Source organism: Chrysochloris asiatica, unplaced genomic scaffold (assembly GCF_000296735.1).
Source record: "Chrysochloris asiatica unplaced genomic scaffold, ChrAsi1.0 scaffold00002, whole genome shotgun sequence".
NCBI lineage: Eukaryota > Metazoa > Chordata > Mammalia > Afrosoricida > Chrysochloridae > Chrysochloris > Chrysochloris asiatica.
Window position 1 is genome coordinate 46,653,344 of NW_006408520.1, and position 27,493 is coordinate 46,680,836.

At 39.4% G+C, this 27,493-nt stretch overlaps 1 protein-coding gene across 1 annotated transcript in view; it reads right to left on the bottom strand.

Annotated features, from left to right (window-relative positions):
- LOC102812179 (adenylate kinase isoenzyme 5-like) overlaps positions 1 to 27,493 on the bottom strand; it is a 442,715-nt gene that overhangs the window by 162,556 nt on the left and 252,666 nt on the right. The window contains exon 8 of the mRNA XM_006831024.1: positions 17,515 to 17,591. Within this exon, the coding sequence (XP_006831087.1) occupies positions 17,515 to 17,591 (77 nt within the window). The remainder of the gene's footprint in view (positions 1 to 17,514; positions 17,592 to 27,493) is intronic.

The following is a 27,493-nucleotide window of genomic DNA, read 5'->3' on the forward strand; positions in this document are numbered from 1 at the left end:
GGGCAGTGTTTCATTCTGCTGTACATAAGGTTGCTAGGGGTCAGTACCGACTCGATGGCACCTAACAACAACAACAACAACAACAATTGGGGAATGATCAAAATAAATATAACACACTTTTAGAATGATATTTTATACTGCTGTTAACACTGTGTTTATAAATATAATTCAATGAAATGAAAAATTCTGTTGTTAAATGAAAAATTTTGTGGTAAATTTATTAAAGATCTATCTGTCTGCCTGCTTGCCTATCATATATATCTAGCTACCTATCATCTATCTAGGAAATAGTTTTAAATAGTCAATCTTTTAATGGAGGGGTTATATTTAATTTTTATTCTTTTATTGATAGTTTTTATAATTTTCCATAGCAGGTAGTTTGACTTTATAAATAAAATATTATTATATTTTGAAATGCATCAAAAGAGAAGTAATTGCAGACTTGACATTTCTTACAATCTTTGTTGTTGTTGTTAAGTGTCATCGAGTCAGTTCCGACTCATATGGACCCAGTATAGGGTTTCTGAGGAGTGGTTGGTGGGTTTGAATCATCATCGATCCTGTGGTCCAAACTGACCTTGTGGTCCAGTGTTTTATCCTACAGTGCCATGCCAGGACTCCTCTTAGAATCTTAAAACCTTAGACATGTGTTTCTAAGGCTTGCTCATTTTAGATTGCAATGACTAGGAGAAAATACAAGCTAAAATACAAGTTTTAAGCAGGAAGGAAAGGTTGCTGGGCATGGCTAACATAAGATCTGGAGCAGGAACACGACATATTGAGAAACGTTGTACTTGGATGAAAATACTACTAATTTGTAAACTTGGGGATACTGATTCTTTTCTCCCAAGGTAGTGCTGATAGTGCTGAAGATTAAACCAGCTCATAAGCACTCTTAGCACAGGATTTGTTGTTGTGACTCATAGTGATTCTCTGCAGGAATAGAAAGCCTCATCTTTCTCATGTGGAGTGGTTGCTGGGCTTCAACTTCTAACCTTGCAGTTCACAGTCCAGTGCTTATTGTCCAGAGGCACCATGTTCCCTGGCATACTGTAGGCTCTTAAAACTGTGGACTCTGAATTGCCTTCAGGAATATGAATATACAGTAAAGAACTGAAGTTTTAGGTGGCATTTTCTGCTGGCTTTCCCCAGACAAGATGAATTAAACAGAAAACTGACTTTAAAAGGAGTGTTACTGCATTTACTATTTAGGACCAAGTGTGCGCTTAATGAGTCATGAAGCTTCTAAATTAAGGACAAGACAAGCAAACAAAAAGCCCATACCTGCTACCATGTGTCGTGCCTCAAAAGGCATTCCCATCTGTTCCTCTCTACGCCCTTTCCCACTCCTGTTCTCTGAGTAACTCTAGTAAAATGATCAGAGGTAAGAGTTCAGAAGATCTTTGATTCCTCCTCACCTGTCTCCCTTTAGATTCTGAGCTGAAAGTGTTTCCCTGGTTTTCCAAGCCTGTTTACCACAGGTAGGGCTATTCTGAAGTGGAACCATAGTGTAGTGGTTCTCGGTGAGGTCAGATTGCTTTGTATTGAATCCTTAACATGCTGCATAATATCTCTAGGCTTCATTTCTAAACGTATAAAATAAGAATAATAATTCATAATGTTGTGGTAAGGTTTAGTGCATATAGAGTGAATGCAAAGTATATGTAAAGTTATGTAGCTGTGTAATATCTCTAGGCTTCATTTCTAAATGTATAAAATAAGAATAGTAATTCATAATGTTGTGGTAAGGTTTAGTGCATATAGAGTAAATGCAAAGTATATGTAAAGTTATGTATAAATAGTGCCCAGAACATAGTAAGAACTTGAGAATTTTAATTGTTTCTGCTATCACTCCAGGTTCTAGTTCTGACATGTAGGGCTAGGAAGCAATTTCATAGGTTAGAAGGACACATGATGCGGAGGCTAAGAGGGGCTCTGGTAGCGTAGTGGTTATAAGTTGGGCTGCTAACCTCAATGTCAGCAGCTGGAAACTACCAGTCATTCCTTGGGAGAAAGATAAGGCTTTCTGTTCCCACCTTGGAAACCCTATGAAGGGTGAGTCGGAACTGACTCCACGGCACACCACCACTACCACAATGAAAGTCAACTACATTTACATTCTTTAGCTGTTTTGTGTGCCCTGGGGTAAACTGCCTGATAACTTTAAGCCTCAAGTGAAATTTGTGGCTAGGAGTAGGGTTGTTCTGATAATTGAATAGGGCAGAACATTGTGTCTGACTCAGAGTACACATACTTATAGCTATTATTATTTTAATTGTATTGAACAATCCCTGAGTGAGGAAAATGGTTAACATACTCATGCTGAACGAAAAATTGAAGGTTTGAGTCTACTCAGAGGCACTTTGGAAGAAAGGCTTGGCAATCTATTTACAAAAAAATCAGCCACTGAAAACCTATGCAGCACAGTTGTACTCTGACACAAACAACTCATGTGTGTCAGAATTGGCAACATGGTAATAGTTGTTTTGTTTTTAAAGTGTATTATAGATCTCATTCAACCCTTACAATTTTTTTCATGGAAAAGCTAAAGGTCACATAACTAATGATTAGCAGAAACAGAATTCAAACCCAAGAAGTCTAATCCTCCCCTGCTTTTCACAACTGTGCACCCCTGTACATTTCTGATTAATAAAGAATGTATTCATATTGCAGTGTTACTAGCCAACAATCATTTAATATGCTAGCACTAGACTGCTAATCTTAAGGTCCAAAGTCCAAATCTACCAGCTACTCCTCAGAAACCTCATACTGGGTCATTGTACATTGGAACCAACTAGATGACAATTAACAACAACAAGAACAAGTCTTAGTAGAGCTGACTTTTTGAGGAAAATTAGGAATTCTTTAAGAGTCCTGGTGTGGCACTATAGGTTAAACACTGGATTGCAAGGTTTGATCTGAGTGGTTCAAATCCACCAGCCTCTCCTCAGAAACCCTATTCAGGGTTGCTATGTGTCAAAACTGACTTGATGGCACTTAACAACAACAACAATTCTTTTTTTTTAATGGTCTGAATTTCAAGCTGAAAAAGACTGTATAATAAATAATAGTTTAGATGATGGGAACTTTATTTAGCTGTAGTTACATTTGGCTAAAGGATATCTGTTGGTTGGTGGTGGTTATATGCAGTGGAGTCAGACTTCTGACACAATATCAACTCTTCTCAGATTCCCTAGAGATGGAGTTTTAGGTATTAAGGCAGGCCATTGGAGGAGATGTTCAGATATTTGTGCAATGGTGGTGTTGAGAGTTGATGTTTCTCCATCTCTTACACCTCTAGCTTTTTCTTAAACAAGTCAACTCTGATGGGAAAGACCTTAAAAAACAACCCATTGCCATGGAGTCAATTCCATCTCATAGAAATCCTACAGGACAGAGCAGAACTGCACCAAAGGGGTTCCAAGGCTGTACATCTTTATGGAAACAGACAGTCAAATCTTGCTCCCATGGAGCAGCTGGAGGGTTCAACTCGCCAAACTTTTGGCTAGCAGCTGAGCACTCAACCTTTGCACCTTCGGGAAGGATCTTCCTGTCATGTGTTGTCAAGTCAGTTCCAATTAATAGTGATCCTGTATAGGGCTTCCAAGGGTGGCTGGTGGGATTAAACAGCGGATCTTGCGGTTAGCAGTCCAGCACTAACATATTAAATGATTGTTGGCAATTAACACTGTAATATGAATTGAGTTTAGCTGTCCTGTGCTTATCCAACAATGCCACACCAGTGCTTGGAAGGATATTGTTGTTGTTGTGAAATGTCGTCGAGTCGATTCACATCCACAGTGACCCTGTATATGGTTTCTAAGGAGCAGCTGGTAAGCTTGAACCACAGACCTTGCAGTTCAAATGACTTTGCAGTCTAAAGCATTAGCTCACAGAGCCACACCAGGATTCCTGGAAGGATATTATTATTGTTGTTATGTGCTATGGAGTCGGTTCCGACTCATAGCGACCCTTTACAGGGTTTCCGAGGCTGTAAATCTTTACGGGAGCAGAGAGCCTCATCTTTTTCCTACAGAACAGTTGGTAGTTTCGAACTGCTGACCCTGAGGTTAGCAGCCTGACTTGTAACCACTACACTACCAGAGCTCCTTGGAAAGATATTAGGAAGACATAATTTCCCATCCAGAAATCACTTTTTTTCTTTTTAAACTTCCATTGAGAAATGGTTACCTAGGATTTGTTTGAACATCTTCATGAGATATTCAACCAGACAATACTAGTCAGAAAACCCTTTTCTACATTGATTTGAATTCCATCTCTGTAATTTTCATCCATAGGCCCAAAATCTCTCTACAGCAATACAGAAGTCTAACTCCCTCTCCTAATATAAAATAGTTGCTTACAAATACAAAATGTCTTCAGTGCACAGTTAGTTATTGATCACTTTTTTTTTTCTGAGTCAGATGCTGTATAAAGTACTGGAAACAGAGCTGTGTGTAAGACCCGTAGGCCCTTCTGTCATGGAGTTGGCAGACCAGCCAGAAGTTGATTCATTTTCTTTCTCCATCAGACATTTCTAGATCCTTCAGCCACTTCTTGTATGATACAGTTTCTGTATCCCTCCATATCTAGCTATCCTACTTTGAAAACACATCCTTACTACTGATTGCCATACACATCTGTTTTATTCATTTTTCTCTGTTGATAATTTAAAGAATATCAGACTGTTACAATTTGTCAGGTACCATGCAAAGAGTTGAGAAATTATGGTGAAACATTCATTGTCCCTGGACCTAAGTGCAATCTAATGGGTCAAAAGACAAGTACACAAATAGCCTTACCCTATGTAAAAAATGCTACAATAGAAATAGGAACAAATGCTAGTAAAAGTGAGATCACTTTGCTGAAAGCTTTCATGTGGGAATTGGGCTTCCAAATAAAATTCTTTCTTTTCAGTATTTTATTATTTGGTCTCTCTCTGTATTATTGTTTAATGTATTTTAAGGGGTCCCTTCAAAAAGCTAAGTGGTAAAGCTGTCGCTTGTATAATGTATATTTTCTTATCTATTGAAGAGAATGTGGGAAACTTATAGTAAATAATCATCATGATATTTGTGTGATTATGTGTATAGTGCCTTGATAGAAACCAGCTCATTAATGCTCACATCATTCCCTTCATTTTATGGGTTTGCAAACTGAGGCTCAAGAGAAGTGGCTGTACCATCTGCACAAAGCCTCTAAGTGGCAAAACCAGACTTAAACCTATCCAGAACTCTAAGCCTGGGAGTCTTGAATTGCTTTAGCACTATCATCACTGATAAAAACACAAATAGAAACATGGATCCAATAGGATAATTCTAATAAGGATATACATGTGATGGGAAATGCCACAAACAGAGAAATAATTTAATCCGTAGATGGACAATGGGAACTCCACTTCATGGCAACCAACTCCAAGGGGCAAAGGGCAACCTCATTACATCCCTTTCCTACCTCTCACATTTAGGTATGTGTTTGGTTTCAGACTGAGTTTTCAGGTTTTTGCACCTCCCACCTCTACTTCTGTAAATATACAATGATCCCAGTGGTTCCCTGGTTTCCCATTAACCCCGGTTTTGTGTTTTTAAATCTCCAAGACACATTGGATGATGGGTCACTTATGAGTTCTATTTCTTCTTCTTTGCTAGGCAGCAAAACTATTGTGTTATCACAAATATTTTCATTTTGCCTTCAAAATGACATGGTATTCAAGGTTATTTAGGTTAATAAGATGTCACAGGAGCCCCTGAAATTAATTATAAAACCTGTCTGATAAGAATAATAGCATTTTTGAAAAGAGAAAAGCAAACAGTTTCTACTGATCTTCATATGTTCTCACCCCTGGAGTATATCCTATTGCCTTGAAATAAAGAATTCTATCAGCTTTCATTTCCTCCTGCAAAGATTTCTCCTGTAGTCCTTTGCTGGGGCATGGCAGTCATGCATAGTGATGAAGCATTTACTTTTATGTCTTCAGAGTGGAAAACGGATATTGAACTCCTAGCTGAAAATTGGCAACCTAAGTAAAGTAATGTCATTGTTTAATATTTAATATGTACACTGAGAACATGAAGGACATCCTTGGCAAGAATGGCAGAAATATATCCTTATTAACTGAAAACCAGTACTTGTTTTTCTTCTTACAGATTCAATCAGCCCAACTCCCCGTGGCCAATGGAGACAGCCAGGAAAAGTTGGCTACTTGAACCTGCAGCAGGCATGTTTATTTTAGTGTTTGGGAAGGTCAGACTTTTAGTGCCCTTCAGACGTCTGTCCTACTCTAATGTCCCTGCCCTTATCCTTCCAAAAGGCCACCAATGGCTTTCGCTACCAAACACAAGTGCTTCTTCGCAGAGCTGCGAGGAAAATCTAACCAATCCAGCTGTCTAATTTCAGCAGTTCCCAAAAGACTTGCTAAAAAAATCTGACTTATCCATTATAACAGAAGTCCATGTGTAAGCTGCAACTCACTAAGTCCCCACATTACGGTAAGTGCAATGTTACTAAAATATACTTCTTTGTAATGGTTCCATTTTAAATCAGTTTTATAAATACAGCCTTCGAATCGGGCTGCTAATCTCACCATCAGCAGTTTGAAACTACCAGCTGTTCTGTGGGAGAAAGATGAGGTTTTCTGCTCCCATAAAGATTTATAGCCTCAGAAACCCTATACAGGGTCGCTATGAGTCGGAACCGACTCCATAGCACAAAACAACAACAACAACATGTGTTTTGCCTAAACATACTATTTTTTGATACAGAAGCTGAACACCTCAATAGAAATTCAGTTAAGACAAGCAAACATAGCACAATTAACTTCCTTATTTTGTGCTGCCCTGTGAATGTGGTGTTTTTATTTTGTAAGTCTACTTTGACCCCAATAGTATCTCCGTCACAAAAGAGGTCCATCGTAGGGCCCTCCCCCTGAGGACAGAAAGGAGAGGGAACATTTATTGGGGTCTACTGTGTTAGGTGCTTTCACACAAATGATCCTTTTTAACCCAGCTGGCTTACAAATTATGATGTCTGTTTTTACAGATGGAAAAGCTCAGGCTTGAAGAGGTTAAGTAACTTGCATCTTGTAAATATGGCACTGAATTTGAATCTGACCTATCTGGCTCCAAACTCCATGCTAGATCTCATAATGGATATGGGCAGGAGACAGAGTAATATTATTTAGTATATAGTGAAGTACAAATTTAAATATAATCAAGTACTAAGACTTAATAGTACTAGGAGTCCTAGGGTAGCTCTGTGGGCTAATACACTGAGCTGCAAGGTAGTTTTGAACACAAAGTCAGTGATTGAAACTCACCAGCTGCTCCTCAGAAACCCTATACAGGGTCACTATGAGTGGAAACTGACTTCATGGCACTTAACAACAAGACTTACAGTATTAACCTCAAGTGCTTTAAGCATTCAGCGGGGCAAGCAAGAAATGAATGTTTACTTTAATTATTCTTAAAGAAGTTTTTAAGGAAGAAGAAACAGATTTTAAATGATCCTTGCAGGATTATTGGTACCAGTGGTATTTTTAATAAAGAGCTAGCTGTGGTATAGTTATATTCTTAAAGAGTTGTGCTCTAGTTCTTCTGAGCACTCACCCCCTCTCTCCACTTCCCTCCCTAGCCTGCTTAGAATCCTTGGTCCACCACCACTGATCCAGTCTAGTTGCCACTGAGTCAAAATTAACTCATGGCAACCCCATGTGTGTTAGAACAGAACTGTGCTCCACAGGGTTTTCAATGGTTGTTTTTTTTTTCTTTTCAGAAATAAATTGCCAAACTTTACTTCTAAGGTGTCTGCTTGTGGAATCAAACTACTTGTCATCAGTAGCTGAACGTGTTTACAGAACCTAGGGTCTCCATATATCATCCGGGGGCTATCACTGATACTCAGTTCTCTTTTTGTAGCACATGTTTGGTAAAACTCCATCACTGGCCCCATTTGAAGTTCCACTACATTCTATATTTAGGGTCTCAAATAATGTGTGGCACCTAGGTGAGATGTCCCCGCCCCCCAATTTTCTAAATGAACAATAACACATTTTATCAAATTTTTACTAAAGTAAAAATTCCAGTCATTAACCTCAAAAGGGTTCTCATACTGCTTGAAAATAGTACTGTATTTCCTTAGCTCACTCTCTCTTGGATTCTACAATTCAATCCTCAACTCTCTTCAAACCTCAGACTCTTGACAGATGGCTTTGCCTCTGGAAGACATCTGACAGGAACTCATCAACTTCCCACCATTATAACATACAAACCCACACTCTGTCCTTGCCTTGTTTCTTCTGTTATAACCTACGTATGGTCCCTCTTTAGTTTTAAGGGAGTCTCTCTACTTGTGCTTTAGAACCCAGCCCACTTCTTCAGAGAAGCCTTCCTCTTCCTTAAATATCCACTCTCCCTTTCCCTAACATATGGATCTTTCCTATATGTTTGAAATATACTCACGTATTTTCCACTAAAAAAACAAACAAGACCAAGCAAACAAGCCACTGTTATTGAATTGATTCTGACTCATAGAGACCTTAGTAGGGCAGAGTAGAACTGCTACTCTCCCTATCTCCCACAGAGCAGCTGCTGGGTTTGAACTGTTAACCTGGTGGTTAGTAGTCCAACACTTAATCCACAATGCCACTAGGGCTCTTTAACAAACACTGCCAATAGCTCTTGGTAAGGTTTCCAATTTCCTCCCTGTTTCTATACTGTTGTTGTTAGTTGCTGTTGAGTTGTTACAAAACAACCTGTTGCTCACATTATCTTCATGATTGATGGCATGTTTGAGTCCTTGGCTGCAGCAGCCATAGTGCAGTGCCTTCCAACACAGAGGACTCATTTTCCAGCACTATATCCAACAAAAGTCTATGATGATTGATGGGTATATATATATAAAAGACTTTATTTTTACAGCAATTTTAGATTTACATAAAACTTGTGCAAAAGTGGTTTTCATGTATTCCTTCCTTCCTGCACATCATTTCTCTCACTAACATCTTGCATTCCTGTGTTTATTTTTTGTTATAAGTGATGAACCAATACGGATACATCAGTATTACTTAAAGTCGATCCATAGCGTGTTCATTGGCTAATTTTGGAAAGTAGATTGCCAAGCCGTTCTTGGTAATTTGTGAGTCTGAGACCTCTGTTGAAACCTCTTTACCATGGGAAGCACTGTTGGTATTTGAAACACCAATGGCTTCAAAGATCATAGCCAACAGTGGTCATTTTCCAGCCCCCTCTTCATCCTCTCAGCAGTATTTCACATTCGCTCCTTCTTGAAATACTGCCTTCTTTAGCTTTTGGGAAAGGAGCTGATGGTGCTGTGGGTTAGGTACTGGGCTGCGAACTGCATCGTGGTTCAAACCTATCAACTACTCTTTGGGAGAAAGATGCAGCTCTCTGCTCCTGTAAAGATTTACAGTCTCAGAAACCCTAGACAGGGTTTGCTATAAGTCAGAATTTACTTGATGGCAGTGGGATTTTTTTAAATTTTTAACTTTTGCAGGGGCAGTAGGAAAATCATAGTCTACTGATTTTCATCTTATCTGTCTAATAAATTCTTTTAATTTTTTTCAGCTTTGTCTTCCTTTACCTTGCTTTAATTTTCAGCCCTAGATTCTCTTTTTTTCTCAATTCTGGTCTCCTTTTCTAAGTATCTCATCAACATTCACAGCTTCAAATCCTACCTGCATTCAGAAGGCTCATAAATTTTTATCTCCAGCCCAGATCTTTCCTCTGAGCACCAGACCTGCATATTTAATTGCTTGCTTAAGTTTTCTACTTGGGTGTGTAAAGTCGCTTTGAACTCAGCATGTCTAAAATTACACTCTGCCCTTTCTTTACAGAACCAGTCTTTCCTCGGTGTTCTTTCTCAGTTTTCCATGCTACCACCGTCTACCAACTGTACAAGTTAAAAACCCCAGTTGTTACCTTTAGCACCTCACTCTCCCTTGATTATTAGGAGAGGGCTTCAAAAAGTTCATTGAAAATGGAATTAAAAGAGAATGGAATTTTCCTAGGATTTTTTTGAAGCTTCCTTGTATACCATTCCAACATGAATTACCGCTTGTGTTACTTTACAAATATCTGTCGTACACACTCTTTTCTCCCCATCACCTGCACCACTTCAGTGCAAGGTACCATCATCTCTTGTTTGCCCATTGAATCCACCCAACTGGTCTTTCTAGACCCATTCTAGCCTTCCTCCAGTATGTTCTCCACAATGCAGACAGAATGATCTTTTTAAAAACACAAATATAGTTATATCAACACCTTCTTCCCCTTCAACAAAAATTCTTTGCTCTTAGGGTGAAGTCAAAACACCTAAACTCATATACAAAGGCCTACTCTCCAATTTCTTCTCACACCACCTTCCCCATTACTTGACAATCTGACTATCCTGGCCTCCTTTCAAATGACATGGTTCTTCCTACTTAGCCATGCTATTTCTGCTTTCTGAACACCCACAATCCCCAACCTTTCACTATTCTCTCACCTCCTCATATACACCTGGTTACCCCTAATTCATCTTTCAGACTGCAATCAACCATCCCTCGTTTAGGAAAATTTCTCCCCACATCCCTGACCACACTGACACTTAGCATGGTAGAACTGTTCTTCCTAGCACTTGACATAGTTTTGACTTTAGATCTCTCTGTGTGATTATTTTATTACATATAGTAAGCTCCATGATGGTGGTAAAAGGTCTTCTTTTGCTTATCATTTTATACCCAGCACCTCATATAAAGTCTGGCACAAAGAATGTTCTAAATATTCAAAAATGAATAAATAAATTAATAAAGTAGAGCATGGATGAAGCCATTATGGAGTGAGAGAAAAGGTTCTAAGATGGAACTTGGGGAACACAATTTTTAAGGAAAGTCATGTAGGGGAGAGGAGACAAAGAATGAATCGCTATAGATGTAGCATAAGTCAAGAAAGCTAAGAGATTTGAGAAGGCAGAAATGAATGGTCATCAGCATCTTAGGCCCAGGCAAAGGGCAACATTCCCCATTATTTGGCAATAATGAGATCACTCTTTAAGGTCTTTTATAGGGGCGGGGCAAGAAGGAATCCGTTTACAGGGAAGAGTGGGAGGTAAGAATGCAGAAGTACAGGCATTCACATCTCTTTTACCAAGTTTGATGTTAAAGGAAATAGGAGAGAAAAAAATAGTATTCCACTGCCTCTTCTTTCTTCAAAGTGGGGGTGGTGGTGGTATAGACACTCCAAGGATGAGAAGCCTTGAGAAAGAAAGCATGGCCAATTGATGGAGTAAGGTCCACTAATGTAGAAGGGAGGGGTGGGACTGGGCGAACCTGAAGACAGGATGTACATCTCCTCCTCTGGAACTAGCTGAATGGATGCAGGTGCAGACAAGCTCAGGGGCTGAGTGGTGGGAAGTCATGTGAACTTGGTCTATGCCAGGAAACTGCTTCATTGCTAGAGAGAGACCTTACTAGAACTTAGTGATAGTAATTTAAGTGTATATTTAAAAGAACAACCAACAAAATGTTATTAAGTGTTATTTCATTGTCAACAATTGGGTTACAGAAGTAGGAAATGATTCCAGATAACATGTAAATTGAGCACCCTACTTTTTCTATGGAGTCCTGGTGTGGTGCTGTGGGTTAATGCACTGGACTGCAAAGTCAGTTTGAACTGTAAGGTCTGTGGTTCAAGCTCACCAGCTGCTTAACGACACTTAACAACAAAACAACAACACTTTCTATATGGACACTGTAAACAAGTATTTCCACACAGCAGATGTACATTATCCAGGAAGTACAGAGTCCTCCTTTTTATTTGATTAAAGAATTAGCCCATTGGAGAACAGATGTTATCTGCTCCTGTTTTCCAGTATTATCCCCAGCAGGTGCTCAGTCTACATTGGATGAATACTTGAGTATGAACTCCATCAAGGTGAGATAGATGGCCTCTGCACTCACCATTACTTTTAACCCAGCATCCAGTGCACTGGTAGCATAGTGGTTACAAATCGGGCTGCTAACCTCAAGGTCTGCAGTTCAAAATTACCAGCTGCTCCATGGGAGAAATAAGAGGCATTCTGCTCCTGTAAAGATGTGCAGCCTCGGAAACCCTACGTAGGGTCGCTGTGAGCTGGAATTGACTCCATGATACTTAATAACAACAACCCAGTGCACAGCCTGGTACACAGTAAGTGCCAAAGAACACCTGCAGAATGAATGACTGCCTCTGAGCTTCTGAGTTGACAGCACTGCTAGTTTGCCTGTACCTTTCATCAGTGTTCTATTTAGCCTTATGGGGGAAAGTCACTTACGGTATCCATGGAACAACTGATTATTCTCCTGGATTAGTTTTAGCTGCAGAGAACCTGAATTGTAGTTTTTCTGTGTTGAGAGGTGTTTATGGTGAACCAGAAAGTGCACAGAGAAGAGAAAAAGCAGGCATTTCCCTTAGTGTGACCTCTGTCAACCCAGTGCCATTTTTGGATTCAGTGTCTGGGCTCAGCAACTCTTAACACGCTGCTCAGATGATTAACATTCACTGAAGGGAAAAAGTGGTAGCCTCTGTCAGTTGCAGAAGGGCAGTAAATCCTGAAAAGTTCAGTCTGCGTAAGGTTTGAGAGAGGAGGAAGGGGACTCACATTTATGGAACATTTCTTCTGTACACAGTATCTTACATTTCCCTACCTCTCTTGTTATTGCAACAATACTTCTAAGTGGGTTTGTCATCATCATTTTCTGGAAGAGGAAACAGACTCACTGACGTTAAGCAATTTACAAAAATATCACACAGTAACTAGGAGAACAAGAGTTCATTGGCTTTTAAAAGAAATATTTATTGAGCACATGTTGTGTAGCAGGCATTGAAGACACATAGTAGGACACGGCCTTGCAATGCAAAAGAACATTCCAATACGGTCTGACGGGCCTGTCTAGGAGGTGAAATAACATGCAGAGTTAAGACTTCCTCAAGAAGATGTCTGGTCCTGATGGAGTATGAGTAGTGGTCATGTGGGGATGGGGAAAGCATTCAGTCAGAGGAAAGGAACTGTGCACAACCACTTTGTTGTTGTTGTCAAGTGCCATCGAGTCGGTTCCGACCCGTAGAAACCCTATACAGGGTTTCCGAGGTTATAAATCTTTACGGGAGTAGAAAGCTTCATCTTTCTCCCGCGGAGCAGCTGGTAGTTTCGAACCGCTGACCTTAAGGTTCACAGCCCTATTCGTAACCACTACGCTACCAGAGCTCCTTTTAGGGGAGTGCAAATGACTCAGTGTGGATGAAGTATACAGTGTTTTGGGTGAGGTTGGAGAGGGATGTAAGACTTCAGAAGCGGTCCTACTGGCACAGTGGGTTAAGTGTTGGGTTGCTAACCTCAAGGTCAGCAGTTCAAACTCACCAGCCACTCCAAGGAAACAAGATGAAGTTGTCTGCTCTTTTAAAGATTTACAGTCTCGGAAACCCTTAAGAGCAGGTAGACCTACAGGGTTTTGGTGTCAGAATTAAGAATTAATAATCAGATTCTGATTACGAGGTTCTAGTATGTATATTATTGGAGTCTTGATGTGGTGCTGTAAGACAAGTACTAGACCGAAAGTTCAGTTGAACCGCAAGTTCGGCGGTTCAAACTCACCAACTGCTCCTCGGAAACTTTATACAGGGTCGCTATGAGTCGGAACTGACTCAACGGCACTTAACAACAACAATATGTATATTATGCTAAGAGGTTCTGATTTAATTCAGAAATCAGTGTGGAGCCTCTGGAGAGGTTTAAGTCATGACTGTACTTGCATTTCAGAAAGATCCTTTTGATGGATAAGAAGTGAGGGGTAGGAAGACTAATAAGAAGGCTGTCTCTGTGTTTCCAGGGAGAAAGGCTGAGGGTGTAAACCAAGGCAGTGACAGTGGAGCTGGAGCGGAAAGGACGGATGCCTGTATACCAGACTGACCAGTATCTTTACCAGACTGATGGAAAGAGAGAAAGAAAGGAAGGGGGTTAGAAAGACACCCTTGTTTCTGACTTGGGCAGCTGGGTATATGGTGGCATCATTCACAGAAATAGGGGAAACAGAAGGCGGAACAGATTTTGTGGGGGAAGATGGTGAGCTCAGTTCTGGATGTGTTGAGTTTGAGATGCACACGAGAAACGTAACTAATGCTATCTAGTAGGCAGACATAAATAATCAGAGCTCACCAGGCAGCTCATATGTTGCTTATGGCTACTTTTGTTCTGCAATGACAGAATTGACTAGGGGCAGAAGAGACACACAATCTGCAAAGTCTAATATATTTACTACCTGGCCTTTTACAGAACAAGTTTGCTGATCCCTGATTTACAGTGTTAACCATAGCAAAAGGTCAATAAAAATATGAACTAAATAAAGTAAGAACTAAACAACGTTAATTAGAATTGGCTATAGATTAGTAATGACTTTGGTAATGATTTTATTGTAGTGATAAAAGTAGAAACTGGACTTTGAGTAGTCACTTAATTTCTATGAGTCTCATTTTTTTCAGCTATATATTGGAGGTAATCAGAGCTACTTTCTTGATTTATTGTAAGGATTAGTGTTAGTTCATGTAAACCACAACATGGTGTCTGGCTTATAAATCAAAATCAAACCTACTGCCAAGGACTGGATTCCTACTCATAGTAACCCTATATTGATTGGGTTTCCGAGACTGTAAATCTTTCTTCTACAGAATCACTGGTGGGTTTGAACCACCGACCTTGTGGTTAGCAATCCAGTGCTCATCCTACAGCACCACTAGGAAAGGCTCCTTATAGTCTGGCTTCTAATATTTAATAAATGGAAGCTGTTGCTTTATTTAATCTGTTGTTAAATTTAAGTCATCATGTTGGTTCCAACTCACAGCGACCCTGTTAGGGTTCCCATATCTCACCTCTTTAATGAGACCTGTGCTGACCACTCTATTTATATTGTAACCTGTCTACCACTTTAACATCTCTAACCCTTTCATCCTATTCTTTTTCTAATAGAACTTTTCACCTCTGACATTCCAGAAAACATACTGACTGTGTTTATTGTTTGCTATTAGTCTATCACTAAAATGCAAACTCCCGAGGACTAAAATCTTGATTGATTTTACACATACTATATATTTCAAGTGTCTGAACAGTTACTGGAACATGGTAGGTGCTCAGTTAATATCTGTTGAATGACTAGATGAGAAACGAATTGGTGAGGGTTTTATTTTATTCTGTTCAATGCAGGGTGTACTCCCTTAATCTGGGGACCCATAATTTACCATCTCTGTACAATTCTCAACCATTATCTGTTTGAATACAACCTCTGCTTCACCTCCTCCACTTTCTATTTTTGGAACTCCTTTTACTATATATCAGTTCAAACACTCTATACTCAACATTGCCTAAATTCTCTCTCATATTTGCTATTTACTCAGTTCACTGTTTTATTCTAGGGCAGTTTTCTCTACTTTATTAGTAAGTCTCTTGTAAATTGTGTTTACTCTACTAGTCAACCTGTTGAATCTTTATTTCAACAATGATATTTTTTGGCAGCTAGAATTTCTATTTCTTCCCTTTTCCTTCCTGCTTTTTAAATTTCCTATCTTTCCCTGAACTTGTTTCATGGTCTCTAATCTTATCTTTATCACTTTGAGTATTTTAAATACTACCATTTTCAGATTCTTTTGTTATCTTTAACTCTTGGGATGCTAATTCTTCCATTTGTTTAATCAGCCTACTTTATATTCTAGTTAATTTCTTTGTGCAGTTTGTAATTTTGGATTGTGAGCTCACCTTTGATAATGGTTGTTTACCATGTGCTTCTGTCACGGACTTCAGCATTAGCAACTAAAAAGGCACCAAAAATATATCACTCTGGAGACTAGGATGAGAGGTGAGCATAAAGTGGGTGTTAGGGAATGGACTGCCAATTCACATTCTCATACTGACATTACTTGTGTAATCTTGGGCAAGTAACAATTTAAGTCTTAATTTCCTTATATGTAAACTAGAGATAGGAGTCCTAGTGATGCCAACAGTTAAGCACTCAGCTACTAACTCAAAGGTGACAATTCAAACCCACCCAGTAGCTCTGCAGAGAAAGCCCAGGAAACCTGTTGCTATTAAAGATTCTAGCCAAGAAAGCTCTTTGGGCCATTTCTACTCTGTCACATGGGTCTCTATGAGTCAAAACAAACTAGACAGCAAACAACAATAAAAACAACAATATGGAGACACGAATTCCTACTTTATATAGAGAGATGTGAAGAATTAGTGAGATAATGAACATAAGGAAATTAGTCCAACGTTTAACATGTATTAAGTGTTTAATAAATGACATAAATTGTTATAAATATGTGACAGCTGTTGTACCCCCATATTATGTATTCTCCTTGTATTGTGATATAAAGGAAACAGCTTCATGTTTATGAAACTAACTTCTGAATAGGCAGCCATTGCATTTGGACACTGTTCACACCTGTTTTATTTGCAACATATATTCATTACAGACAGAAAAAAAAACTCTCAAGAACACGTTTACTTGGCTTTTAGTCTTTGCTGAGGAGCACTGATGAGAGCTAAAAGAACGTTAAAAAATCATCCTTTTAAAAAAGTAAAGCCTAATTAGAGAGCAGGATCATTTGCCAATTATTTTTGATCATTAAAATATAGCAATAGGAAGAGCTCTTCTGTTGAAAGGAAAATGACCCAGATACATTTCTTCAAATATAAAAAATATTTAACTTCTTGACCATGTTTTCTCCTTGGTCATCAGACCCTTTCAAAGGCCAGAAATAGAAAAACAGAGAACTGGACTTAGAGCTAATGATCAGTAAATGATGTTGGTTTATTTGAAAAAGGGTCAGAGAAATAATCAAATTCTTAGACAGCAGAATTTCATTTTTATCATGTTTCTTTCAACCTTAAAACTCTTTCTAAATTGATGTTATTTCAGATTGTGGGTAAGGGAGTGCTAAAGAGCCACAATTAGTAAATGAAAACTGTAGGCTACTATCATTTATCATGGATGTATTGTTGTTGTTGTTGTTAGGTGCCATTGAGTTGGTATCGACCCATAGCGACCTTATGCACAGCAAAATGAAACGCTGCCCGATCTATGGACAACCTCACTATTGTTGCCACGTTTGAGTCCATCGATGCTGCCACTGGGCCAATCCATCTCTTTGGGGGTCTTCCTCTTTTTCTCTGACCCTCCACCTTACCAAACATGATATCCTTCTCCAGCGACTGCTCTCTCCTGATAGTATGTCCAAAGTATGAGAGACGAAGTTTGTCCATCTTGGCCTCTAAGGAGCACTCTGGCTGCACTTCTTCCAACACAGATCTATTGGTTCTTTTGGCAGCCCATGGCACTTTCAATATTCTCCTCCAACACCATAACTCAAAGGCATCAATTAGTTATCTGTAAATACTTCATAAACTAAAGATTATAATTTTAATTTTTATAAAACATTTATGAAGGTTTGAATGAAAAACTTACATAGAGATGCATTTTTAGGTTTTAATTACCTGATCTTCATAATCAGATCCTGTATCATTGATCTCTCCAGTGTCCAGCATCATGGATGGATCAAGGTCAACTGAACCTAAGATTAGGAAAGGAACAATTAGCTGGTGGAGGTTGTCTGTGTACAAACTTTCTTCCTCTAGGTTTCCATATTCCTTATGTTTACTTTAACTTCACAAACATTTCTAGACTCTCCATCTGCCGGGCTCTGTGTTTAAGTTGGATAAAGAAAATGCAAAGATAATTTGGAGATTGTCTCCACCCTGAAAAAGTCTTTCTTGTGGAGGAGAGTGATTTGTCAACAGTTAGGTTCAGAAAGTAAAAAAGAAAGTACTATTAATTTTGACCAGTAGTAGAGGTAATGGTGAAGTTGGAATTCTTCACAGAAGTTAGACTTGGCCAGGAGGACAAAAGATTTTCGAGTGTATAACAGTAACTGGGGTAGAAGCTACATCATGAATAAAGAACAGAATGGGGAAAGGGCAAGGGACTTCCAGAAATTGGATCAATGAGTTTTCTCACCCCATTAAAACGTGAGAAAATTTTTTTTAGATCACTGTAGTCCCTAAGGTGAGAAATATCAGGTTAACTAAATGTATTAATAGAGACATTTTTTTCCCTAGGTAGTACAGGTTATGGTAAATTGCTTGCTCACTAATCCCCAAGGTTCACATTTAAACTGGCAATTTTCATAATGGGGTTGCTGAAGCACAATTGATACGTCTTCCTCATTTAATGACTCTTTCCTGTTGGGAGATATATATCCTCTGACTAACCAGGAAGGTAGAATTCAGGGCTGCCCATAAAATGCAATGTACTATGTGCGAAAACAAACTAACCATATTTCAATGTACACTTGGCCTTGCTAAACGATTCTTGGTCAGAATATGCAATGAGTAATGTTTAATGAAAATGGCTTTTTAAAAGCATCTTACGCATTTCTCAGATACAGACCTTCCTCAGAGACGTTCCTTTCATCCAACAAGAGCCTCAAGGTATAGCCTCACAGTCTTTTCTCTTCTCCTATCCCTTTGGTTGGAATCGACTCGACGACACTTAACAACAACAACAAATCCCTTCAGTGGAGTTCTGGTGTGGTGCTGTGGATTAATGCATTGGACTGTAAAGTTGATTTGAACCACAAGGTTGGCAGTTCAAGCTCACTAGCCACTCCTTGGAAACCCTATACGGGACCCCAGCATTATACAGGGTCACTATGGGTCAGAACTGACTCAATGGCACTTAACAACAATCCCTGCAGTGGCTCCATATGAAAAGCACTGGACTACAAAGCACAAGGTTAGTGGTTCGAGCCCACCAGCTACTCTGTGGTAAAAAAATGAGGCCCGCAAAGATTTAAAAGACTCAGAAACCTTATTCAGGGTAGTGATGAGTCAGAATTGATTCAACACACTTAACAACATCAACAACAATCCCTGCTATTTACCAAACTAAGTATTGAGCACATTAACAAACAAAGTACTAAGCTGTTGTAACAGTATGGTTCATTGTGTTTGTACTTTTAAAATGTTTTAAAGAAAGGTAGCTTCAAAGTGGAGTTACTTGACTCTTCAAACCATTTCGGAGATGTAACCAACCCTCAAGTTGCCACATATAATTATATAGGTGTGTACAACACAAATCTAAGATATATTCTCGGAGCAGCCCTTATCAATTCTATTGTTAATAAAATAGTTATCAGAATGGACTAGAGGAGACTATACAAAGTTATTAACACAATGAGACTAGAAAGGTGATAAGCAAGACTTCAAACCGGTTCTTTCTGGTTCAGTCATGGTTGACAAAGTGAAACCAGAATGAACCTAACTTTGTAAAATGTGGATACTGGAATGATAACCAAAATAGGAAAAATCATGGCCTGGTGCCCTGTTAGAAACTTAATCTCTCTCTTAGAAAACAAGGGCAGTGTGTGTGTCACAAAGCAACCGAATCTCTTAACTGGAAGAGTTAAAAACAATAGTGCCCTACTCAAAGATAGTAGTAGATGGTGCTACTACAATCCTGACAATAATCCTTTCTCCCATATCAGGCAACTGAAAGGGTTTACTATGCCTCTCTTAATCTCTCATTTCAGGGCTTTGATTCAATTTTTCCCATTTCAGTTATAGTTTTGGTAAGACCGCATTTGACAAATTCAGGTCTGTTCTAACTTCACTGTGTTGACTGTGACTAACCTGCCTGGTACTGATTTGAAGCCCTGGTTATAAAAGAGACTTTAATTTTCATATATAATTTTTAAAGTAGTAGAATTACATACAATCGTCTTTGCTCTTGGTATTCTTCAAATAAAAAAGCTTATGTAAGTGGTATCCTCACTGTCCCAAAGCCTAGTATGATGGTCAATTTGCATTTATGTATTGTGAGGTAGTGAAGTTCTGTTGCACATTTTTCCATAATAAGGCCATAGACATTGTAGTACCAGAACTGCATAGAATTCTACCTCTTCATTTTGGAAGAGAGGAAAAAGAGATGCAGAGAAATTTTGACCAATGAATGGGATGGAACACTGAAGCTATAGCTCCCATTTCTTTTTTAAACAAACCCTGCTGCCTCCAAATTCTAAGCAGAAGAAATCCAAATGATTTTGTAAATAATATCTTTCAGCATAGTACGCTGTAAGAATAAAGGAATTGGAGGAGTATGCCATCTATTTTATATTCTGAAAAGATGAGCAGTAGTGAGAGACTTATGAGATGGGTCACTGGGTGGCTGCAGGAATGAAAGAATCCACCGCGGAATCAAAACCTCTCGCTCTAGCTTGTGATAATCAGTGTTCCTTTTTAGGTGGCTGCTACTGACAACTTCACTAAAGGTAGTGTCAGTTTTATTTAGCTTCCGTTATTCCTGCAATATGGATATTTTCTACCACTGACTAGTAGAAGTGGTGATAGGTACTTGAAATCGAAAGATATCCTTACCTTAGCTGCATGTAGAGAGAGTCGGGTAGAGTAAGCGACATGATCTGAACACAAGGGCTTAGTAAGCACATATCTGTTTTTAGTTCCTATGTCCTACTTAGGCTATTAAATGAGAATCTGTACTTATGGTTGTTTTTAAAAGTACAATGAGAAGGGCTCGTAAACAAACCAATTACAGATATTACACATTAATAATTGAAACTGGACCAAGATTATTAGAAAACTATTTACAACAATGATAGAATAAAAAGATCATTGTTAAGAGGCAGAGAAAAAATAAAAAATAAACAAGCCACATATAGACAAACACACAATCAAATTTATGCTTATAAGGAAGAAGAGATTAGTTTTCTTAATAAAATGCTGTCAACAGACATTTTATTATATCATTGAGGGATGAAATTTCTTGACACGTTGTTGCCCTAGGCAACAGTATTTATATATCATAGAAGGCAATAGGCAAAGGATATCATTATCAGCTCAGATAATGATTGAATAGCTTTCATTTTCTTTCAGCACTGGTTGCTTGGTTTGCCGAAAATGTAGTCCTTATTAATAGCCCAAGGTTTGACATACAAAATCGGGAGGTAAATATAGACAAATGCACACATTTTTGCCCTCTTTTGTTGGACACTTTAATGCATAAAACAACTGTAATGCTTTTGTTATTCAAAAAAGATACAAAAATGGGACAGTATATTTTTTAAAAAGTGATAGTAAGGCTTTCTCTTCCCCTCTCATTTGCATTTTTCAATTTCTTTTCAAAGTTTAAAATATTCTTTCTATAGATACTGAACTTAAGAACTCACAGAGGGTACTGTATCACTACTCTTAGATGTAGAATATTTTTGGAAACATTGTTTTCAGGTTGTCTCCTTAAATTTAATGGAAAAGATGACACAGTTCAGCTTTCGAGGCGTCAAAAGGTTAATCATATTGCTTTCTGTGACAATTTTACATTCTTTTTTCTTCCAAGTGGATTTTCAATCAAGGAGGAAGATGCTCCTTCCACTTCAAGCTCTAAATAAAGAGACACTCCCACAATGCAGGGCTTCTTGGGTAGTAAGGATGTTTGTTTATAAATAAGAATCTGATAACATTTTATCTGCTACTCTCTAAGGGAAGCATTTATTCTCTTGTTCTCTTCCACTAAACTGTAAAATGCTTGAGGGAAGACCACAGCCTTCAGTATGGATTGCAACTCAATGTAAAGAAATAAAAAATCCTCACAACTGGTAATAAATTACATCATTATAAATGGAGAAAAGATTGAAGTTGTCAGTGGCTTCATTTTGCTTGGAACATAATCAATATTCATGGAAGCAGCAGTCAAGAAGTCAAACAACATATTGTATTAGGCATATCTACTGCAAGAAGACCTCTTAAAAGTGTTAAAGAGCAAAGATGCCACTTTGAGGAATAAGGAGTATATGATCCCTAGCCATGGGATTTTCTCACCTCAGATGCATTTGACAGTTGAACAATGAATAAGAAATACTAAAGAAGAATGGATGGATTTGAATTATGGTGTTGACAAAGAATATTGAAAATACCATAGCCTGCCAGAAGTAAAAATAAATCTGTCTTGGAAGTAGTACATCCACAATGCTTCTTAGAAGCCAGGATGGTAAGATTTCGCCTCATACTTCAGACATGTTTTCAGAAAGGATCAATCCATAGAAATAAATACCATGCTTGCTAAAGAGGAGGGTTGATGAAAAAGAGGAGATGGATTGGCACACTGGTAGGAACAATGGGCGCAAACAACAACAATAGTGAAGATGGCACAAGACCAGCCATTGTTTCATTCTGTTGTGCATAGGGTCACTATGAGTGGGAACAGACTTGGTGACACCTAACAACAATAACAAATGCAAGACCTACTTTACCAAAAACCAAAAAATCAATAAGACCTACTTTACCAAAAACTGAAACTCATTGCCACTGAATTGGTTCTGAGTAACAGCAACCGTACAGAATAAGGTAGAACAGTCCCATAGGGTTTCCGAGGCTGAATTTACCAAAGCAGATTACCACATCTCTTTCCTGTGGATAACTGCTGACTTGTCAGTTAGCAGTGGAGCTCCTTTAACCACTGCATCACCAGACTTATACCAGGCACTGAGAATCCATCCTGATTCTAACAAAGTCGAACGTGTTACTAATGGTTTGTATCAAAATTCCTTTAAAAATGAACACTGTATTTATTTGGAAAAATACCCTACCAGTATTTAGCACTAGAAGGTGAGCTCTGTCAGGCACCTGATTATTGGTAGACTTTCTTTTGCATAAGATGGAAGGAGAGAATTTACAGTTAACCCAGGACCAGGGCAGGAGAAAGAAGACAGCGAAGGAGACCAGAGGCAGATCTAGGAAAATGGGAAAAGTTGTGTTTAAGGGCTTCTCTTAAACAATACAGATTTTGTATATGCAGTGGTCAAGCTCTTCAGCTGTTAACTAAAAGGTTCAAACAAAAGGTTTGAACCAATAATCTGCTCTATGGGAGCAAGAAGTAGTAGTCTGCTTCTGTAAGGATTTACATCCTTCAGAACCGTGAAGGGCAGTTCTACTCTTTCCTGTAAAGTTGCTATGACTTGGAATTGACCCCAGCAGCAGTAGGTTTGGCTTGGTTTTGTGTTAGATGCTGTCTCCCCCCCATGATCGCTCAAATTCTGTGCAGAGATGCTAATTTATGTGAGCCTTTCCAGTGTGTCAACCACATGCTTTATAAACATAAAGCATTTAGCCTTCACAACAATCTTGTGAGGTAAATGCTATTATTATCCCATTATTATAGGTGAGAAAATGGAGACTGCGGTAATTCAGGTTTGTGTCAACTTGACCGGGCCAGGATTCTCAGTGGTTTGGCAGCTGAGATGTAGTTATCTGCCATGATGAGTTCTAATATAATGTAATCAGCTCTATGATGAGGTCTGCTATGATCAGGCAATCAACTGAAAGGAAGTTTCTTTAGCGTGTGGCATGCTTCCAGGATATTGGACACTCGAGCAAAGCTTGCTTGCTCTATGAATGGTGTGGATTGTGCATCTGACTTGTATTTTGACTTCTGGTTCTTTATATTTGAGTCAGTGACCTCTTCTATTGCCTGCTGATCCCAGGAGTTTTCAGCAGTCTACCATCTTACCTGCTTGACCTGCCTGCCTACTGTCTGACCTACTGATCTTGGTTCATCTGACCTAGAGACTTTGGAGTATGTGAACCATCTCCTTGATATAAACTTCTCTTTATATATACATAAGTAAGTTTCATTGAATTAGTTTCTCTAGAGAACTCAGCCTAAGATAGAGGACAAGAGAGATTGATGTGTGTCCAGATGGCTCTGCTGAAAGCATTAATGGAGAGAAATTGCAGAAGGAGCTTCAAGGCTCAAGGATGCAAAGAAATGGCCTTCTATGAGAAAATGCTTTTGGAGATAGACAAATGCACACTCTACTCTGCATCCAAAGAAAATCCAGCATATTTGTGATTTAACATTCTCAGAGGAATGGTCCAGTTCGGTAGCCAATTGGGAAAGAAAAGCCTTAAATGTCACCTCCTATGAGACAGGCACCGTTTAGGAGGTGGGAAACAGTGGGTAAAACAAACAAGCAAATAAACACATAATTTGTCCTCATGAAGTATAGTACTCTAATAAGGAAAATAGTTTTTAAACAAAAATATCATATTCTTAATTATATGTACAATGCAAGGATGAATGGGTGGGCCTAATCTAGTAAGCATGTGAAAGATGGACAATAAGTAAGGAAGACCATAGAAGAATTGATGCATTTTAATTATGGTGCTGGAGATGAATCTTAAAAGTACCATAGACTGACAGAAGAACAAACAAACCTGTGTTGGAAGAAGTACAGCCAGAATGCTCCTTACAAGTCAGAATGGTGAAGCTTCATCTCTTATACTTTGGACATATTATCAGGAAGGACCAATCCCCAGAGAAGGACACTGTGCTTGGTAAAGTAAAGAATCTGAGAAAACGAGGACGACCCCCCAACGAGATGGAGGTACACAGTGGCAACAGCAAGGGGCTCAAACGTAACAATTGTGGAGATGGCACAGGACTGGGCAGTGTTTCATTCTGTTGTGCATAAGGTCACTATGAGGAAGAGCCAACTCAGCGACACCTAAAACCAACAACAAACTAGTCTGGGATGGAGTATGGGACTATCATATTGAGAAAATCACATTTATGTTGAGATACAAGGTAGGACCTGGCCAGATGAAGGATAGGCGAGGAAGTGAGAGAGTAAGTAGATGGATGTAAAAGAGGAATGGTGTCCAAGGAACAAGAGTAGCAGGTGCAAATGACCAGAGGCAGTGTGGCATAGTGAACTATTATGTCTCTTCTAGCCTTAGTCTTTGTAACTCTCACCATATGACTCTTTCTAATGGGTCTGAGTAAGATAAGGTGGGAGAAGATGCTGATAGGATGACATGATTCAGCTGTGGATGTTAATAGAGTTCATTGTAATCGTGAAAACTTGGAAGTTTAACATGGGTTTAAAGTGAGCCATCTCAGAAGTAGGAAGGAATATCACAAGTAGGAAAGGATATTTCACTACCATCAAGAAGAGAGCCAAGAGGGAAAAGCATCCTTTGGACCCTGAGATCCCTGTGCATTGAACTTTCTTAACCCATGGATATAAAGCTGTGATACCAGAGGAGCGGGCAGAGGAGCAGCAGTAGCAGACCCCTGCACCAGAGCACAAAACAGAGCAGTGGGTTTCCTAGCCCATGAAGCAGGCATAGCTTGAGCAGGAAGTTTGGTGCTACAGTAGGGTGCCTCTTGGCACTTAATTGGAGGAGCTTGGATTACTGACCTACTGAGCTAGAGCTGGATGCTTTCAGGCTAAGGATTATGGTGGAGTGATGTGTCCTGTGGGTATTTATCAACAGCTGAATGGAACAACTGTGGCCAAGCATTTTCTGATCCTATAACCTGTTATCGTCCCTACTAAACCCCATAAATGTCTCTGAGCTATGTGTGATCATTGCACTGAATTATCAAACCTAGTTAACTAGAAAGGACAGTGGGAGGAATGGCTTTTGCTTAATATTTTTACAGGCATTTTGGGAACTGGAGGAGACAGGGTGTAGGGGAGGAGAGGTACTAACTAGGTAACAGGCCACTAAAGGAAAGCTAAGGATTTAGGACTTTCTGCTATACTAAGGGCATTGATACAGAATTTCCAAGAAAGTCATTGAAGGGTTTTGTCAGGGAGTAAGATCACTACTCGTCTGTCAGTTTGTCATACTGTGGTGGCGTGTGTGTTGTTGTGACTCTGGAAGCTATTTTTAATACCAACCAAAGGGTACAACCCACACACCTGCCCCCCAGCCACCAGCACACAGCCCCTCTCCCTCCCTGAGTCCAGAGTCCCCAGCTGCTCCTTCTGTCCACGTCATCGTCATTGTCTCTACCTCCATCCCTAGCGTCGACGCCTCCCCAGACAGGGTCTCGCACTTTGCTTTTCTCCCTTGATGGTTCCAGGGATCTCCACTCCTGGACTGCAAAATCAGCCACTCTCCTCTTTTCATTACCAAACATTTACATTTACCTTTCTAACACTCACTTATTCCAACACTCACTTATTAGCAATTATTCCCTATTGAACCATAGGAGTCCTTTCCCCCTCACCTTTTATCAACCCTATCCACACAGGTTGGAAACAATTCAATGGAGATTCTATCTTTCCCTGTATCCTGTGGAGCTAGGTTTCCTATTGAAAGCTTGTAAGCCAGCCACTTCTTGCCTTTGTAGTCCCCCCATTTTGGGTAGTCAATGTCTAAATTCCCCATTCCTGTCAATCCTGTGTACCAAGGGGATGGGAATGATCCTCAATGTAGAGATTTGTCGGCTCTCTTTGTCATACTGCATCCACAAGTGTAGGTCAAGTTCACCAACTTGTAGTGGGTTACTCTTTCTTTTATTTTTTTCTTTCTTTTTTTTGTTCTTCTTCTTTCTTCCTCTAGTCATGTTCTGATCATCCAGCCATTGATGCCAGGTCAAATGGGTACTATCTGCAAGTGTGGGTGTTCTTGTGCATCTCCCCTCACTTCATATCAGCTGGATGATTCACACTCCATTCTAGTCCTTTGAGGCCACGTCCCTGCCCCTGGGCCCAGGAGTTCCCAAGTCTTATAATATTGCTGGATAAACAGGTCTCAATCCAAGTTAACAGGAGTCTATTAAATGTGGTTTGGCTTTAATCACAACTTCATTGCTTTTTTTCCCTCACTTCCCCTTATCGGTGACCAACATGGTCATCAGCAGGACCACATGCCTGCTAGTGTATTCTAATTGAGTTTCAGTCTTGGAAGGGGGTTTGCCTTGAGGGGAACTGACCACTTGCCTTGATGGCTCCCTGAGGAACAACTTGCTTGTTCTTGTAGTAGTCAATTGGACTGCTGTTATTGTTTTTGATTTCTTTGCTGTTGGTCTTTCTTTCAAGAAGTATCTTCTGTTCTTCTAGCTGCTCCAGACAGGTCTGCTTGTCCTTTCAAGTGGAAATGTCCCACCTCAGAAGATTCTGGATGGGGATCAGGATTCCACCTATGTTCTTGTGCAATGCAAAGGAGGGAGCCTCCTTTGCTGGGCAAGTTCTAGACCCATTTTAGGTATTCCAATCAGTTATAGGCTGAAGACTGGCTTACAAGCTTTCTCTGGTGATGTGTCTGGCTATTCCTGTCTCTCCCCTTCAAGTGTGTATTCTACAATAGTAGGCAAGAAAAAACAAGATTCAAAAGGCAGCCAAGCACCTTAACATCATTTTCCCACTTTTACTCAGTCACACCATGCCTGAATCTTTGTTTCCATGAGCCCTGTTGTTCCACGGTTGTGCTTACATCGTTATTTACCTCTGTCTTATTTAGTCCATGTAAACCTGCCTAGCTATTTTCCCATCTGCCTTGTTTTTCTCTTCCCCGTCCCCTTCTAGTGTGTGTCCCTCCCCAGCACTCAAACTATCCTGTGTCTATTCCCTACCCTGTGCTCCACCTTCCCTTCTCTCCCCTTACTCCACCC